Source organism: Vipera berus, assembly GCF_964194415.1.
Source record: "Vipera berus genome assembly, chromosome: 4".
Classification (NCBI taxonomy): domain Eukaryota; kingdom Metazoa; phylum Chordata; class Lepidosauria; order Squamata; family Viperidae; genus Vipera; species Vipera berus.
Window position 1 is genome coordinate 31,045,332 of NC_138206.1, and position 19,626 is coordinate 31,064,957.

General features: G+C 39.3%; 1 protein-coding gene across 1 annotated transcript; it reads left to right on the plus strand.

The window, feature by feature from the left end:
• Positions 1-11,260: 11,260 nt before the first annotated feature.
• Positions 11,261-19,382, plus strand: ZBTB20 (zinc finger and BTB domain containing 20). Its single transcript, XM_081327756.1, has 2 exons — positions 11,261-12,845; positions 18,173-19,382. Exons 1-2 carry the CDS (start codon positions 11,276-11,278, stop codon positions 18,589-18,591), a joined length of 1,989 nt encoding a protein of 662 aa, XP_081183882.1. The 5' UTR covers positions 11,261-11,275; the 3' UTR covers positions 18,592-19,382.
• The last annotated feature ends 244 nt before the right edge of the window (positions 19,383-19,626 follow it).

Here is a 19,626-nt window from a genome sequence, read left to right on the forward strand (position 1 = left end):
ATGACTGAGTGTAACTATTGAGACATGGTCTGAATTGCAGTTTCAACCCACCCTCTCAAAACATTGGAACATGTACCTAATTAGTAGATGAAGTAAAGTTACAAGAAGTAAATTTCTACACTATGGAGCAGATCTAAAAAGAAAAAGTAGCAGTAGCAGAATATTGTGTAAGTGGTAATGTAAGCGGACAAAATTGGATCACTGCATTCTGCACAATTACTAACATATGGAGCTGCATTTTCAAAAATTAATGGAAGCAACTGAGGAAGGCCCTATATAACTATAGTAATTCATTCTGCTAGATCACAGGTTGGCAACCCACGGCTCTGGAGTCCTCCTCCACCATTTGCAGACAGAGAGAGGCACGTTCACTTCTCTCTCTCTCTCTCTCTCTCTCTCTCTCTCTCTCTCTCTCTCTCTCTCTCTCTCTCTCTCTCTCTCTCTCTCTCTCTCTCTCTCTCTCTCTCTCTCTCTCTCCTCCTGATTGGCCCAGGCGCTCCATCCGCTAGGAGAAGCACAGCCAGGAAGTCCCTTTTCCAGGCTGGCCCTGTCCGAGGTGCACGTGGCCAGGGAGCCGCGCGGGGCAGCCCCAGGACCCTGGGAGCGGCCCACCAGAGCCTCTGCTGAGCGGGTCAGCCCTCCCACAAGCTGCAGCCCTGAGGGAGCACAGCCCCTGTGATCTCCAGCCGGCACTACCATTGGCCCTGCTGGCTGGGAAGGCGTGCTGGAGTCCCGGCTGATGGGAAGGCAATCAGCCCGCTCCTCTCCCATCGCCCGCTCTGCCCAGCTGGAATCAGGAAGAGGTAAACAATTAGTCCCCAGTGCTGGGTTTTCCCCGCATGCAGAATCCAGGGCAGGGCTTACATTGGAAGCCTCCCCTTTAGGTGGTGACACACACAGTGCAGAAAAGGGAGGGTCCCAGGCACAGAGCAGCTTCCTTCGCTGCCTCCTGGCTTCTAGAGTGCAAGGACTTTGTGCCAACTTAGACCACAAGGAAACTTGCAAGCTTTGCTCTGTGAGCGAGGTTTCGATCCTCCCTGCTGCTGAGAAGCCACGTGGGCTGCCAACCCTCCATGCCAGGGGCAAGAAACATGGCTACAGTTCTGACTTGCACTGCAGACACATGGAAATCTGCTCTGTAAGCCAGTGTTGCCCAAGCTTGGCAACTTTAAGACCTGTGGACAATTCCCAGAATTCCTCAGCCAGCATGGTTTTCATGACCTTTCATGACCCAACTAAGTAACATCAACCATGCTAATGGGTGCCTGCAGAGATGCAGCAAGGGGGAGAGAGGAAGAGAGAGAGAGAGAGAGAGAGAATATGAATATATGTGGTTGTCCTTGCTGGACTTTTAGTAAAGAATATTTAATGAAATATTTTGATTTTTTTAAAATTAAGAGATGAGGTATGGGGATAATGATGCTGTATTTAAAGATGGTAGATAAGCTACTAAAATTGTTTTCACCTGTTGGGATGAAGGAGAAAGGGGGTTTCCCCCCCTCTTTCTCCAGTCCTTTTCTCTCCCCCCCCCACTGCATTTCCCCCCCTATTTTTCTATTTGTAGTTTTTATAGTTTGCACCGGCTTTTTATTTCATAAATACAAGGACTCAAATAGACATTGAGTATTTTATTTGAAAGTAGCCTTCGACCCAGAATAAAAATTTGTTTTCTTTATAGCAGTTCATTGATTTCATAAATGCAACACACTATAGTTTTTTATATACATAGCATAAAGGTAAAAAAAGGATATATGCAGTGTTTCTTCATTTTAGATGTCAAAAGTGTTTTGTGACTCCGAGTGTTTTCTTTTCTGTGGGAAACGGGTCCAATTGGTTCTTTGAATGTTTAAGGTTGCCGACCCCTGTGATAGATGAATTGTTTGTATGTATATGAAATCTCACTTTCACTGAGGATTGGAGGTGTTGTCATCTCTAAATTGGTTTAAAAATGAACATTTCCAAAAAATAAAGATAGATTAAGGCCAGCTTCCACAATCTTGGGTATTGTTTAAAACTAATCATAAGAAAATTAGGAATGCAATTGTTTAAAATTTAATTATAGAATGGCAAATTCTATGAGGACTGGTAGTATATGAAAATTCAAGTGATAAACATATATTTTTTTAGATAGATGTTTAAAAAAATCCTTGATTTCTATTAGAAAATCTTTTGAGATTGACTTTCTGCTGTTTGTGACTCAGAGGAGAGGACCTCTTCTTCTTAGCCTCCTGCTAAGCACTTTGTTCTTATCCAGAAAAAGAAAAAAAGTTGAAGTTTAATTTAATTTCAGAGCATATGTGTTCTTATTTCTACACTATGTTCTCTAAAATATCTTGAACTGTTAAGATCTCAGCAAGCTATTTCCTATTTTGACTTTTCCCCAATTAATGATAAGTAATCCTTAGCAACATCTCATTAGCCTATTTTCTTTGTGTCCTAATCCATCTTCACTTGGAGTGGAGGTAAAGGAACATTATTCCAAAGTAAGGGGAGAAAGCAGAGAGGGCTGATTGCTGGGCTCCTGATCTTCTATCTCTTTGAAGGGAGCCCAATTGTTATATAGGCAGATTAAATCTGAGCAGATCTCACAGATATCCATAACCCAATATACTTGTAAAATATACACCTCAAATTGCATTTGATGCAAATTGCTAGCCATTGAATCTCTAATAGCAGAGACATTATATAGCTAGTGTGGTTCTCGCTATCAATCAGTAAGTAGTTGGCTGTGCTTTACATTGTCTGAAGTTTCCAAATAGTTTTCATAAACAGCCCACACCAGGTGATTTACAGTAGTCCAGACACAAGATAATAAGGATATGAGTGACACATTTATTTAAGTGATAACTTTAGCATCAAGTCCAGTTCTACAAATCTTGGCAGTTTTATTTGTATTGATGGCTAGCATGGAATTCTACCCTTTTTACGAGTACCATATATTTGATAACCACATTATTGAATACCTCATCACAACTCTAATATCTCTTTATTGGCTAATTATTTCAGACGTTCTGATCTTATCACTGTAAAAATAAAGTCAGGACTTTTTTTTTGCTATGGTGCACATAGTTTATACATACTTACAATGATTTTCTTTAGATTTTTGTTCCCCATCTACCTGTTCTGTACCAGTCTGCTACCGGCCCTGCAGAAAAGGCAGACACAACCCCTTTTACAAGAAGGCAAGAGGCTGGAATTACACCTGCCAAATTTATTGCTACAAAAACAAATAGAACAAGACACAAACCAAGAAACAGGAGCTTTTCAAGCAGTTGCCTTCAGCAAACCAGCCCTCCCACACATTCCCCCTTAAATACAGTTCAGGGCGTGGCTTCTCTCTGCCTCCTTCCGAGGAGCCCCATTGCCTTCCTCTGTTTACTCCTGATTGACTGCCTCCTGCGTCAGGCGTCCTTGAACAGGGCCAGCTGTGGGTCATCTTCATCCACGCTGTCAGGCTCACACAGCTGGGTCTGCGTCGTGACCAGATGAGAGGGGCCTGGCTGGGGGCTCTCATCAAGCTGTCCAATCCCCTCAGCAAGCTCTTCAACACCCCCCTCCTCCTCCTCCTCTGAGTCGTCCGACCCAACTGCCGAACCCACAGGCTGACCCTGAATCACAACACTACCAGACTTAAAATATTTTAAAATTAAGTTAATAATACTATAGTGTTATTTGTAAATGTGGTTATCCAATTAATCATTTTCACTCAGATAATTTATGAAGGCTTTTTTAAAATTAAAGCTGATTCACTCTTTATTTTGGGGTTTCCAGTTTTATGCTCTTCCATCATGAGAACTGCTTTTTGTACATTATTGCTATTTTCTACTATATGTGCTTTAGTCTTTCAGTTCCTAAGTTTGCTAAATTCAACAGCATTTGAGCAAGAATTATGTCAAAACATTTTGAAAATCAAACTACTCAGTATGTTTCAGATCCATCCATAATTTGTGGATATTTTCAGATAATTCAATTAATGAAACAAAAATTACCTTTACATATAGATCCCTGCATTAGGAAACATTTTAACTAAATGATTCCCCAGATTCTTTCAACCTTTACATTGGGTGTTTCTGTGAAATTCATCTCTGAGCGTTCTGAACTGATTTTTGAGTCAAATGCAGGGCTTGAGGTTTGCCAGTCCAGATTTTTGAATCCTGATCCATACCTGCTCGTTGACCTTATTTCAGTCTTCCAGTTTTACTTTGTAGAGACTGTCCTTGTGCTGCATCAGTGTTGAGAAAACTTATGTGACATAGGTATTCAGAATACCAGTATATAGTAAAAAGAAACCTTATTTTCATACTGGATGAAAGTATCATACCTACACATTAATCCAAGTTTGGTCTTTTTTACATCTAGTCCTCATTTTCTGTACTCACAGATTTTAGGGAAATGTAGACTTCAACAGAAAAGTTCATTAGTCTGATTCAGTATACGTTTATGTAACACTTGATAATGCTTTGCACCAATTTATGCATATGTTTATTTCAATTCAAATAAAGGCTTATGTGGCTCTAAGAATTTGTAGATCCGTGGTGTAGATCTCAGTGTCTGTGTAAGGAAAGATTTACACAAGTTCCACGGCAAGAATATTTTATGCATAACAGATATGATTTATTCTTTTCTGTTTTAAATTATTGTAGTCAAATTAATGGGTTTTTTATTGCAAACTGGCTTGTAACTTCATAATGAGCATCTATGTCTTTGTAGTCAAGAGACTTGGTCTACTTGGCAGGTTCTCTTCCAATCTAACAAAAACTATCAAGTTACCTGCAGGAGGACAAGAAAGTATTAAAATGAATTAGATAGCTGGACTCAGCCATTTTTTGCTACTATTTAAGTATAACTAGACATTAAAAGAAAGGGACGCGGTGGCTCAGTGGGTTAGGACGCTGAACTTGTCGATCGGAAGGTCGGCAGTTTGGCGGGTCGAATCCCGAGTGCCGCGTAGCAGAGTGAGCGCCTGTTACTCGTCCCAGCTTCTGCCCACCTAGCAGTTCGAAAGCACGTAAAAATGCAAGTAGAAAAATAGGGACCACTACGGTGGGAAGGTAACAGCGTTCCGTGCGCCTTTGGCGTCTAGTCATGCCGGCCACATGACCACGGAGACGTCCTCGGACAAGCGCTGGCTCTTCGGCTATGAAATGGAGATGAGCACCGGCCCCTAGAGTCGGAAACGACTAGCACGCATGTGCGGGGGAACCTTTACCTTTACCTTTAGACATTAAAAGTTACAGAGACAGCTGAAAAAATATATAGGGGAACAAAGTCTGGAACTGAAGACAAAGTTAAATTTTTGTTTCAGTTGCAAAGTCTTTCTACAATCCATGGTGATTTCAATTTATAGATTGCTTTTGGAAATTAAATCTTACATTTTATTTATTTTATTTTAATTCCATTTATATCCCGCCCTTCTCCGAAGACTCAGGGCGGCTTACAAGCTTGTTCTACATAAGTAGAACAAATATTTCTTTTTACATTCAGTATTATTCAGAATAAATGAATCCATTTATCTAATAGTATTTTAGATACTAACTACAGATCTAATAGTAGAACAGATTCTTTTCCTTTTTTCATCAAATACGTTTTAGATTTAGGATACATGTAGGAGAAAAGACTGGGAGAAAATCCTCTTTGAACGAACCCAAATTTAATTGTATAACATTAAATCTAGCCATATATTCAGAGGAAAATCTGGACTATACATTTAGTTCTACCTCCTGACCACATGTATTCATGGGCCTTGACAGGATCCTCTATATGTGTAGTAGATGGCAAGACTAAGAGTCTATATATGTATATTTTAAAACTGTACAATTGGTACAACCAGGATTTCCATCTGCATAAAAAACATTTTAACAATTTTGATTGTATACATTAGAAGTCCATTTTCATCTTCAGATTTCCTAGGAGCCCAGAAAAAAAAAGATCACCCCACAACTGGTAAATCAAAATTGCCACTTTTCTGAAATCATAGCAAAAATATAAGCATAAGCATTTTTGTTTAATAAAAATTATGCCCTAATGTGGCAATTTTTATGTTTACACAGAAGCCCTTTATAGAAATAAAACTATTTGAAATTTCTCTTTATTTAAAATATTTTAATAAATATACATTGAAATTGGTACACAAATTATTTTTAAAATTTCAAAATAAAATGCTGACAATATTTTTTTGTTTTGGAAAATCATAATATTTTATATATAAACACAGTTGCAATAACAACTACAACCTTGAGTAGTTCTGATTAAAATACCTTTGAAAATAATCTTTTAGCATTTATATATGTTCAATAATCTTTATTTTTCTCCATTCTGTACAGTTATTTCACAAGAATATTTTGGAAAAGGAAGGATTCTAGGTTACACTTGATGGAAAGTTTGAATCAGTTGATATACATAAGGTTATACTTTCTTGTACATTCCAACTTAAAAATAATTATTCAGTAATTAACAGTTTAAAAATTTCAAAATATAAAATGACTAGACCAGTTAATAATAACCATTTTTTCTTTGCATAATTCCAGTTGCATAGCAGCAAGGAAATGGTAAAATCTTATTGTTCCTGTCTTTTTATTGTGTTCTAAAATGTACCCTGTAACATTGCATATATTTGGCTTCCATGCATTCATGTGTCTGTACTTAGACTGCTGTAATAATGTAGGCTACATATGTGGGAAGGTTGCTGTAGAAATCCTGCAAACAGCCAATTGTCTGTTATGGAAAAAATACAGATTTCCTGCTGACAGAGAAATGTCTTTTTACCATTTATAAAAGGTTAAAAAGAAGAATGTAATATTGAAAGTGAATAATTCTATCTTCACATCAAAAACAAAAAAAATGTACACCACAACTGAATGTGTTTGTGACACACACAGTATCTATCTATCTATCTATCTACCGTATTTTCCGGCGTATAAGACGACTGGGCGTATAAGACGACCCCCCAACTTTTGAGATGATTTTCAAGATTTTTTGTCTTATACGCCAGAAAATCAGCGAGCCTGGGAAGGCACGCCCTCCCCTCTCACTGTGGAGGAAGCAGGGCAGGCTGGCGTCTGGCGGGAGCCAGCAGGGCAGTCCTGCGCATGCGCGCGCTCCCCAGCTGTTAAGGAGCACTCCTTAGCAGCCGGGGAGTGCGCGCGTGTGCAGGACTGCCCTGCCGGCTCCCGCCCGACGCTCTTCCCTCTTGAGGCAGCATCGCTCCCCGGCTCCTAAGGAGTCCTCGGGGATGCTGCCTCAAGAGGGAAGAGCGTCGGGCGGGAGCCGGCAGGACCTGACGCTCTTCCCTCTTCAGGCAGCATCCCCGAGGACTCCTTAGGAGCCGGGAAGCGATGCTGCCTCAAGAGGGAAGAGCGTTGGGCGGGAGCCGGCAGGACCCGACGCTCTTCCCTCTTGAGGCAGCATCCCCGAGGACTCCTTAGGAGCCGGGGAGCGATGCTGCCTCAAGAGGGAAGAGCGTCTGGCGGGAGCCGGCAGGGCAGTCCTGCGCACGCGCACGCTCCCCAGCTGCTAAGGAGTGCTCCTTAACAGCTGGGGAGCACGCGCGTGTGCAGGACTGCCCTGCCAGCTCCCGCCAGACGCCAGCCTGCCCTGCTTCCTCCACAGTGAGAGGGGAGGGCGTGCCTTCCCGGGCTCGCTGATTTTCCGGCGTATAAGACGACTGGGCGTATAAGACGACCCCCCAACTTTTGAGATGATTTTCATGGGTTAAAAAGTTGTTTTATACGCCGGAAAATACGGTATCTTCAAAGACTGCATTTCTCTACATATTTATTATGCGATAATTTCCAGTAAACTAAAAGGGCCTGACATTTATTTATTTATTTGATTTCTACACTGCTGTAATTATAAGACTCTCAGCAAAACATAAAAAAATTCCCATAAAATATCCATGGCACAACAATAAAGCATCCACAGTAAAAGCAATTTAGAAGTCAGACAAACATTCAATTATAAATTGAAACAATATATGAAAACATTGTCTGATGCATCTTTTCATATTTAAAGTTAAAAGAATTCAACTCTTCTAGAAGATCATCTATTATCAAATCCAACATTCTGAAGGAAAGCTGACTTGGTACAGGAACTGTGACAAGAGATATATACTTTGTCCTGCTCTCATTCCCATGATTCATGGAGGTGGGGAATCACAAGCAATTTTTTCCCATATCAGACGGTTGATTACTGGAAGCAGTCCTGAAAAATCCCAGGCCAAGATATACAGGTAGTCGCCGAGGTATGAGCCTAAAAGAGCCTGCCCATTATGCTTGGAATCGTCAAATGAATCAGACTCAATATTACAAAATTTTAAAATCAAATCTTCCACGCAGCTCCAGGAAAACAAAAACAAACAGTCGTGCCGGCTGCAAAAATCACCAGATCTTGTTTGGCCATGAGACCAGGCACAACCCCCCCCCCCCAAAAAAAAAAACATTTCTCGTAGGCCTGAACAGGCCCAGGCAAGTCACAGAGTTAAAATGGCCACTGCAGCAGCCAAGACTGAATCCAAGTCACATGGCTACAGAGGCCTGTATTTTATTGCAATTTTGAATTTCTAATGTAAGTACCCTTTCTGAATAACCTCATTTTTGTGAAATCCCTCTAAATAAATGCTCATATCTGGGGGATTACCTATATAGGGCATTACAAGTTAAATCAGCACTTTGAAGAGCCTTCTGGCAGCTTTGAAGATTCACAGTACAGATATAATGCACAGTTAGCACCTAGTTCTGGTTAACAACTACTGCATTTTAACCAACCTTATGATCTTTAAATGCAATCCCACTCTGCAGTAATTCTAAGAGCTGGTGATGACGAGCTCTTAGGATGAGCTTTTGCTCAAGGTAGGCCTATAACTGATATACCAGATGAAACTGGATAAAGATTTCCTTTCCATAAACTTCACTTTCCAATCAGCAATAGTCATTAGTCCAGGTGAACTATCAAATTGCAGATCTGCTCCTGAAAGAGAAATATCACTTCTTTGGGAGATAGCAATAGAGCCATCAGAAAACCTTGAGGAGCAAGTAGCAGCTCCATCTTGTTTGCTTTCCGCTTCTTTCTATCCAGGCTGCCTACCCTGCATTAATGTAGAATTGGTTATCCTCAGCATATTGATAATAGTATATCAATAGAGCAGAGTAAGAAAGGGTAATGGAGGCACTTCACTTCTTTTACTGCATGGGATAGCCTTGAATTTTAATTCATACCTGTGTTCTGTCTGTTTGTTTGTAGACTACCCCAATGGCAGCTGGCTAATTCTACTGGGAATGTTAGTCCCAAATATATGCAAAGCATCAGGTTAAAAAAAACCTTTTAAATGGAAGTAATCTTTCCTTATAGTTTCTTTCTAACATAGAATGTCAGTTTCTGAAGGGGTACTAGTGAGCTTTTTATCTAGACTCCAGTTTATCAAAATCCAGCATTCAGTCTTAACAAATTTCTGAAACCACAACCTTAACTGTGTTTGGGAATTATAATTACTAGATTCTGTGTAGCTCTGAGTTACATTTCATGCTCACTCATTCAAACTGTACAATTAACTCTTCCATCATTCAGAATTCAGTACCTCCTAGTTCTTTAGCATAAAGAATCTGGCATATTGTGATATTTGTCTTCAATGTGGTATAGTACATGCATATTCCAGACTATTAATAAGTTGTAAAGAATAACAAAAACATTTTACAGACTCTTAAACCCAGGATAAAATCTCTTGTCTTGCTACAGTTCAACAAGAATGGTACATGTGAACAATCAGTGTTAAGTTCAATCTTTCCCTCAGGCTCCTTGCCCATTCATCGCCTGCTTGGATAAGAATAGCCTTTGCATTTTTACACTCTTTCATTTGTGTGCCATTTCTAAATCAACCTGCTTTCCCAACCCTTCTACAGTAGCTTCTCATGTGAGGTCCTTTAAGATTTCTAAATGCATTGGGCAGAAGAAAGCTGTTTAACAAAGGCTGCTTCAGTTCCACAGAAGCATTTCCCACTGTATTAACTAAAATGAGAGTGGCAGGTCTGGGAACAGAATGAGTCAGATACCTCCACATAAACATGCACGCTATTCTGTGATGACAATGACAATAATAAGAATTTGTATATTGTAATTATAATTTTAAGACTATTGGTTCATTTTCTTGCTATCCAGCATGGGCTGATTGACAGTTAATTTTGAACATTTTGATCAGAAATAATACCCCTTTCAAACAATGTAAAAAACACAGAACCCTTAATGTTTTTTGTGTCTCATTGAGCTGGATTCTTTAGTTTTTAAAAATTTCAGGTGGTATTTTTTTCTTCAAAAAGTGCTTAATCTTTTGACATCTGAGTTTCACTACTCTATATAGCTTTCTTACATATTAACGTTTTGTCCTGGGTTGGACAAAACGTTCAAAGAGATGCCATGGAAATACATTAATAAACAAAGACCCTTAGTAATACATATATGGCAGCATCAAAAATCCTTGGCTGTCTCAACATGATGTCCATGCAAACCACTTTGTTTCATTGGTGGTCCTTACGTAAGTGATATTTGCATGCACATACATGGCCTGGCAACTTGAGAAAGCTTTTGAAACAGCCTTGTACTTAAAGACAGATGCCTCATTCATGCCAATACTCTTTGCAAAGTGTCTCTTATTCTTTGTTCAATCCACATATATAACAGTAATACATTTCCTAAAGCATAAAGTCATCTTGAATCCTAGGTTCAAGCTAATGAAAAATTAAAAACCGGGTTTAATTGATCTTCGGTAGGAACCTATAATCAATTTATTAAACAATCTAGCTAGATTAAAGGATTGTTGAGCTATAATACTATTTATTTAAAGATATTGAAACCATTTCTTTATTACTAATTACATTGATACGGTATCAAAATGGGAAAGGAACAAAGCATTACCGTACTTAAATCAGCATTAAAATTTATTTTAATATTAATAACAAGTAATTTTGTTATTTAGACAGTATATAATTACACATTTTTCATTCTGTATACTTGTATTTAAGAGGAGAGAAAAGATAACAAAAATTCTTGTATACATTTTTTAAAGAAATTTGGGATAAGGTGGTTCTTGACATACTTTGAGAGGTAAAGGCCTCCAAACTTAATATTAGTAAGCATATGTTTTTCAATAAGCTAAGACACAAATTCCTGAATTAAAGCACCGTCAAATTTACATCTGTTGAGAAGAGAAGGAAATTTATATACTTATTTCAAACACCAATGTATCTTTATGCTTTTTTCTTTGGCAGGTAACAACAGTTGCAGGGGGATGACAGAGCGCATTCACAGCATCAACCTCCACAACTTCAGCAATTCTGTGCTCGAGACCCTTAACGAGCAACGCAACCGTGGCCACTTCTGTGATGTGACAGTTCGCATTCACGGGAGCATGCTGCGTGCCCACCGTTGTGTGTTGGCGGCTGGCAGCCCCTTCTTCCAAGATAAGCTGTTACTGGGCTACAGTGACATTGAAATTCCTTCTGTGGTTTCAGTCCAGTCAGTACAAAAGCTCATTGACTTCATGTACAGTGGAGTATTGCGAGTCTCACAATCGGAGGCCCTGCAAATCCTTACAGCAGCCAGCATCCTGCAGATTAAAACTGTGATTGATGAATGCACACGGATTGTCTCACAGAATGTGGGTGACATCTACCCTTTGATTCAGGATTCTGCACAAGAGACACCACGAGGAACTCCTGAATCAGCCACTTCAGGACAGAGCAGTGATACAGAGTCTGGTTATCTGCAAAATCACTCACAGCACAGTGTGGACAGGATATACTCAGCTTTGTATGCATGTTCTATGCAGAATGGCAGTGGTGAGCGTTCATTCTACAGTGGTGCAGTGGTCAGCCACCATGAAACAGCGCTAGGCCTTTCTAGAGACCATCATATGGAAGATCCAAGCTGGATTACAAGGATCCATGAGCGCTCACAGCAGATGGAGCGGTATCTTTCCACCACGCCAGAAACCACACACTGCAGGAAGCAACCACGTCCAGTTCGGATCCAAACTTTAGTGGGCAATATTCACATCAAGCAAGAAATGGAGGATGATTATGACTACTATGGACAGCAGAGAGTGCAAATCCTAGAGCGCAATGAATCTGAAGAATGCACTGAGGATACCGATCAAGCAGAAGGTGCTGAAAGTGAGCCCAAGGGAGAAAGTTTTGATTCTGGAGTCAGTTCCTCCATTGGCACTGAACCTGATTCTGTGGAGCAGCAATTTATGACTGGCCTAGGTCGAGAAGGTCAACAAGAACCTACCCAACCAGAACAAAATGATGTTTCCGCTGAAAGCATTCAGCAGCAGCACACAGATACTAACTCTTCTTCACCAGAAAGAGGAAATGATGTTGAAAGGGATAGCGCACTAATAACTGTTTGTAACAGTACTGAAAAGGGGACTTTACAGCCTATCACTACAACTGTTGCCCAATCATTGCCAAGTACCCAGCTCTACTTACGCCAGACAGAAACCCTCACCAGCAACCTGAGGATGCCATTGACCCTGACCAGCAACACACAGGTCATCGGCACAGCTGGCAATACATATTTGCCTGCACTCTTTACTACACAGTCTGCTGGCAGTGGTCCTAAGCCTTTCCTTTTCAGCCTTCCCCAGCCCCTAGGCCAACAGGCACAATTTGTGACAGTGTCCCAGCCTGGGCTTTCAACTTTTACTGCCCAACTGCCAGCCCCACAACCCCTGGCTCCTTCTGTAGGCCACAGCACAGCAGGTGGGCAGGGTGAAAAAAAGCCTTATGAGTGTACCCTCTGCAACAAGACTTTCACAGCCAAACAGAATTATGTCAAGCACATGTTTGTACATACAGGTCAGTATATGGCCACTTGATATATAATCAAAGCTATGAACCCAGATAGAAAAGACATTTAACATTATATTGTTGATCTTGAGAGGCATTTTAAGATGTTCATATTATATAGAAAGCAATGATAAAAAACGGACTCTCTCTGTTTAAGTGTTCTTGTTCAGTGGAACAATATAGTGTTTAAATATTGAGGTGTTTTTTTCTAATATTTGCTATAATTTGATAGTTTTAATGGTTTACTCTTATTCCATCCTGTGATAGCTAATCTTTGTTTTGAAATACTTTTGGGCTTTCTATATATCCTCCCTTAGTACATTTACAAGACTAAATTTGCCCATTACCTTTTGTTATCCAAGTAGGGTTGCCTTTTTAAAGAAATTTTTATTTTTAGAAATTTCTATTTTTAGAAATATTGCAAACCAGAATTGAATCAAATATTGCAATAGAGTTATGGATGTGCTTATGGTGACTGTAGAAAAAAACATTGTTCTGGATTTTGAAAATGATTCCCAAAGTTACCTAAAATTATATTAACTTTCCACATCAAGGGTCTCCAACCCCCAGACCATGGCCCACTAGCAGGCTTTGAACCATTCGGAACTGGGCCACAGAAGTGGCGGGCAAGCATGCATGCCCACAGCTCACACAAATGGAGCTATGCATATGCACGCTCGCTTGCTTGCCGCTTGTGCAGCGCCATCCCCTCTCCCCCACCCCACACCAGTCCTCAAAGCTAGAAAGGTTGGACAACTCCATTCCACCCCATAGTTTGATGTCACAGAGTGGTTTTTTTATTAACTCTTGAACTGATATTCTCTCATCTGTACATATCCTCCTAATTTTTCATTCAATTTTGAACTTGTGATTTTATTCTTTCACCAACTGTCTAGTTTTTTAATGTGTCCTTATCAAAAATGAGGCCAATCTTACAAAGGGGCTGCAAGTTAGACTAATTAGAGGGCAAAATTAGCACCTTCAGTATTTACTCTTGTGATATCATGGCATCACGAACCATCTCTTTACAGTCCTGAGAGGTCAAACAAATCAAAATATAGAATCTGTTCACAAGAGAGTTCCCTATGAAGTACTGTACTTCATTTACTTATACTTTTCTAATTATTCTCAACTGGACAGATTTACAGAAGATACCAATTATTTAAGGATGTATAATGCTTTGTCTTTACTATTTCAAATCAAAACCCCTATTGTGAGTTTGTGAAAGCAAACTGTTATGGAGTTAGTATCTCAATTTTGAATACTTTTTCTTATTATCCCTAACATGCAGCTGGTCTTTTTTTTTTTTACAGCAGTTGCACTATGTCGACACCTTCATTGAACTGTTTACCCCTATCCCAAGATTTATTTCCTCATCAGTCACTGCTAGCTTAGGTCCCATTAGTTTGTATGAATATTTAGGATTTTTTGGCTCCAGTGTTTATAATTTTTACTGGCTCATGTTGAGTATTTGTCGTTTTCATGCCCAATTCCCTAATGAGCAGAGTTCCTGTTAGAGCTCTTTATAGTGCTTTATAGTTTTTACTACTCTTTTATAGTTTTTACTATTAGTGTCATCAGCAAACTTGGCTATTCAGCTAGTGATATTTGATTCCAAATCATTTGTAAATATGATAAAAAAACATTGGTCCTAGAACAGAATCCTGGGGCACTCTTACTGGTTATATCCTTCCATTATTGTAAAAAATGTCCACTTATTTCTGTTCTTTGTTTTCTATTCTTTAACCAATTGTTTATCCAGAAGCAGACTCGCCATTTTATTCCATGGCTTTAAAACTTACTGACAAGTCTTTGATCTGCCACTTTATCAAAAGCCTTTTCAAAATGTCATTAGATTAGGTTTGCTGGCTTATCCTTACCCAATGTTTATTCATACTGTGAAAAAAAACTCTTAATAGTTTTGTTAGACGCGATCTTCCCTTAGTGAAACCATATTGGCTATCCTTGAGCAAAGACTATGTCTCAAATATTTCATATTTTATCTCACCTGGAACAGAAGTTAAATTGACAGGCCCATAATTTCCTGGATTTTTCTTAAAATTGGGAATTATATAGGTAGTCCCTGACATACAACCATTCATTTAGTGACTGTTTGAAGTTGCAGCGGCACTGAAAAAAAAGGATGACTAGTTTTCACACTTAGAAACACTGCAGCATCCCCGTGATCATCTAATGAAAATTTGGCACTTAACAACTAGCATGTATGATAGTTGCATTGTCCCTGGGTCATGTGATCACCATTTGTAACTATTCTAGTTGGCTTCTGACAAAACCAATGAGGGAAGCCAGATTCGCTTAACAATTGCATGATTCACTTAACTGCATGATTCATTTAATAACTGACAAAAACGCTTGTAAAACGGGGCACAATTCACTTAACAACTGTCTCGCTTAGCAGTGGAAATTTTGGGCTCCATTGTGGTTGTAAGTCAAGGAGTACCTTTATTCGGGTCATCAACTACAGAGGCTGAATGTAGAGACAGGTTGCATATGTTACTTAAAAGATCCACTGTCCCAGATTCAAATTCCTTAGTACTCCTTAGGTGAGTGTCATTGGGATCAAATGATTTGTTTTATGTTCAATTTGTCAATAAAGCCCAGTGTTTCTTCCCTTGTCACTATTATATGGTTCAGTTTATCACTGTCCCTCACACAGGAGCAGCAGCTCAAAAATGTGTCTCAACTTTTCCCATATTTATTTATTTATTTATTTATTTATTATTTAAACTTGTATACCGCCCTATTCCCGTAGGACTCAGGGCGGTTTACAGGGGAAAATTAAAAATACATACATACAAAGTTAAAATCGATTAAAACTAAAATTAAATTAAGTCCCTGAATTTAAACTAAAACCCCATTAATAAATAATTAAAACCCCTCATTCTGCGTCAGGCAGCTCAAAAAGCCAAGTTTTCAAATCCCTGCGAAATGAGCGAAGGTCGGGAGCAGTCCTAAGCTCCGTGGGAAGATGGTTCCAAAGGGCCGGCGCACCCACAGAGAACGCCCTTCCCCTGGGGATAACCCGCCGGCATTCCTTGACCGGCGGTACCCTAAGAAGGCCCTCCCTGTGGGAGCGCACGGGACGATGGGAAGTTGATGCCGGCAGCAGGTGTTCCCTTAGACGATATGACGATTATGACGATAAAAGGATATAATGTGTTCACTTCTCTGCAATTTATTTTCTTCTTTTAGCACAAATTATAATATCCTTTTGCCTCTAAAAATTAAAATAAAAATTCAAAAACTATTAATCATCTAGAAATACATTAAATTAATTTAGATTATTTTCAGTTTTCAATTGTTTCCCGTTCTCAGATGCTGCCTCGACAAGTCCCTGCAGTTGTCTTGGCAAGTTGTTTTAGAAGTAGTTTTCCATTGTCTCCTTCCTAGGACTAAGAGAAAGTGAGTGGCCCAAGGTCACCCAGTTGATTTTGTACCTGTCAGAACTAGAGCTCACAGCCTCCTGGTTTCTAGCCGGATGCCTTAACCACTACACCAAACTGGCTCTCACTTTAGATATATATATTCCTTAATTTTATTTTTCTTTCTTTTTATTGTGTGACATAAGTTGACAGCTGTTTAACTCTGATACTTCATTGTGAAAATTTACCAATATACAAGGTCAAAGAATTCTGTGTCAAGGCAGGATAAATATGTAGAAAACCACATCATTCCCTTTTTTCTGTTAGATTGATCTGTGTCAGTCACACTGATGAAAGTGACATTTATTCTGGAAAAAAAGAACATCAAGCTTTTCAACAACTACTGACAGCATCCTGCATTGCTATATTCTTCATCATGGACTATTTGCATCACACACAAGGAGCTCTGTGCCTGCACTGAAGCTTTTTTAGGAACCTAATACAGCAGAGGTGACTTTGGCAAGAAAAGTCTCTGTAGTGCTTTACCTTTGCTATATTTCCAACAACTCCAGCAATTGCATCATAGGAACTTTCCCTGTATTTTCTTGCTATGTAGCTGCAGACTATTAGTCTCTTTTTATTATTCTCGTGTTTGCTTACAATTGTAATCAAGGTGCACAGACTTGGTCTGCAAGGGAGAACAAAGCATAGGCATTTGTACTAGTGAGCCCTTCTGTGAGTGGGCTCTGATGGAGCTGTATCTTCACATCAAATCAACAGTGCTATTACCCTCAGTTGTTTTCCATTCCAGGCCTCCACAGACTATATAACAACTCTCAGATTTCATTGCAATGCAGCATGCTCTTTCAATAGAATTAAATTAACCTGATCTTTCAAAAGTTCTTACAGAATGCCTATTCTCCAACACTATAAAATTATTCCTTCTTATCTGTCTTGTTCAAAAAGCAAAAAAATCTAGGAAGATGTCAGGTTGGATGGGGTGATTATCTTAAATTTATCAAGAAAGAAAGAGATTGGAAGAGGGGTTGGTATTAATAGAAATGGCAGAGATTTTAATTCAGTTCAAGCATAAAGGCCTCAAAATTGCATATCATGGCTAAAATAATAAATTCATGACTTTATAATAAGATTGGCAATATAAAATTGCCAATTAAATCCCCTATTTTGCATGCCTAGTCTGTCTGTTCTTCATCTGAGGATGCAAAAGCATACAAAACAATTCTTATGGATAGAAAATGTTTTGCCCTCAGTTTAGCATATTTCTTCTTCAATAAATAGCTCAATTCACAAACTCTTAACTTGATTTCCATGATAATTGTGGCAGTGCAAGATAAATCAAGTGCATGGTTCCATGTCATGTAGTATCAGTCACAAAGGAGGGGACAATGCTGAATGAATGATTATCACTACCTGCTATTTGGTCCATGCTCTTGGGTTTTGTTAAACTTTACCTACTTGATGTAGAGGCAAGAGTTGATGCCCAGTTTGGTAGAACAGTGGTGCTGTTAGTTTTGGACTAGGGCATTTCCCCACAACCATCAGATAGGCTTGCTATTCATCATAAGCACAGAGACCACAAGTATATATTACTTACCAGTGGCCCCCTCTGTATTCACACAACTCACTTCCTTCCCCCTTCTATCCCTCTTCATGAGTATTTTTGATTCTGGGTTTTTCTATAGTTTTAATGGTTTCTAAAATAATTATTAGATAATGACTGTTTTATATTTCTATAGTTTTACTGGATTGTTGTATGCCACCTAAATTCACTTTCCAAACAGAGATGGGCAGCCATATAAATTGGATTAGTAAATAAATAACAGTATACTGTATAACAGAAAAAATATATTATAGCAGAATTCATTGGCATTTTTTCCTAATTAAATGTTATTTTTCTTTCTCTTTCTGTTTCCATTTGTGATCATTGTGCAGGTGAGAAGCCCCACCAGTGCAGCATTTGTTGGCGATCCTTCTCCCTAAAAGATTACCTAATCAAACACATGGTGACTCACACTGGTGTCAGAGCCTACCAATGCAGTATCTGTAATAAGCGTTTTACGCAGAAGAGTTCCCTAAATGTGCATATGCGGCTCCACCGTGGGGAGAAATCTTACGAATGCTACATTTGCAAGAAAAAGTTTTCACACAAGACCCTGCTTGAAAGACACGTGGCTCTACATAGCGCCACAAATGGAACATCTAGCACAACAAGCACTGGGGCAAGGGCACTTCCAGCTGGAGGGATGGCCTGCATAGAGGGAACGACCTACGTTTGCTCTGTCTGCCCAGCTAAGTTTGACCAAATTGAGCATTTCAACGACCACATGAGGCTACATGTTTCAGATGGGTAGATAATATCTATTCTGTTATGAACAACAAAGCCCAAATAGAGAAACAACGAAAAGCTATGGCACTAGATTTTTTTTTCATTTTTCATTTTTAGTTTGTTTATTTTCATTTTTGTACTACATGATGAACTGTTTTTTGCCTGCTGGTACATTACATTTCTGGAAGCTGGATGAATAGTAATTATCTCAGCCTTCCTTTGATGGTGGCCTTAAGGCCAGATAGTGTTTCAGGAGATCTACTGGTTGGATCTCTAGCTACTGGCCTCTAAATACAACCCTTCTTTACTACAAAAAAAAAAACCTTAAAAAAATTGTCACTTATGAAGAGCACTACAAAAACAACAACAAAGAGAAATGTGTTATGAAATCTACAAGGCCTACTGTCGTAAGTACACCGCTTGCAGTGTTTCAGTGGACAGATTTACAATTCTGACTGCTTTGGACTTCACCATATCCAGTTAAAACTGTGGGATAGAAACATAAAAATTGATCAGCAACACACACACAACGGGCCCTATTGGTTTCCACCATTAGTCTTGCTATCATAAAAGGGCTGTGGAAAATGGCAAGGGAGTTTGGGTTGGATGGTGTGGAGTCCCTGCAGGATGGGGAAGGAGAATAATAGATTCCTCTTGTGGATTTGGTTCCATTCCACACATTCAGATTTATAACCCCAACTTCTTTCTCCCCCAGTAACACTAATACCATCTTTCATCGGACTTAGGAACAATAAGTAAGAATGAGGTGAACAAAGGTAGCTTTCCTGCAATTACATGTTGTCTTTGCTGAGCATAAGGCAAACTTGGCCAGTCTGGCACCCTCCAGGTCTGCAACTCCCAGGTTTCTAGATGGGAACTGCAAATACAACCAATCTGGAAGCAGCAAGATTGAGGAGGGATGACGCAGAGTGGGGACTTTGCAAATGTCAAAGAGAAATAGCAAAAAGAAAAGATCAAGAGTCTTTTTCACCTCCTAATCTAGGTATAAGGAAAGGATTACTTCCTAAAATTTTTAGAGATAAAATAAAAAAGGTTGCGT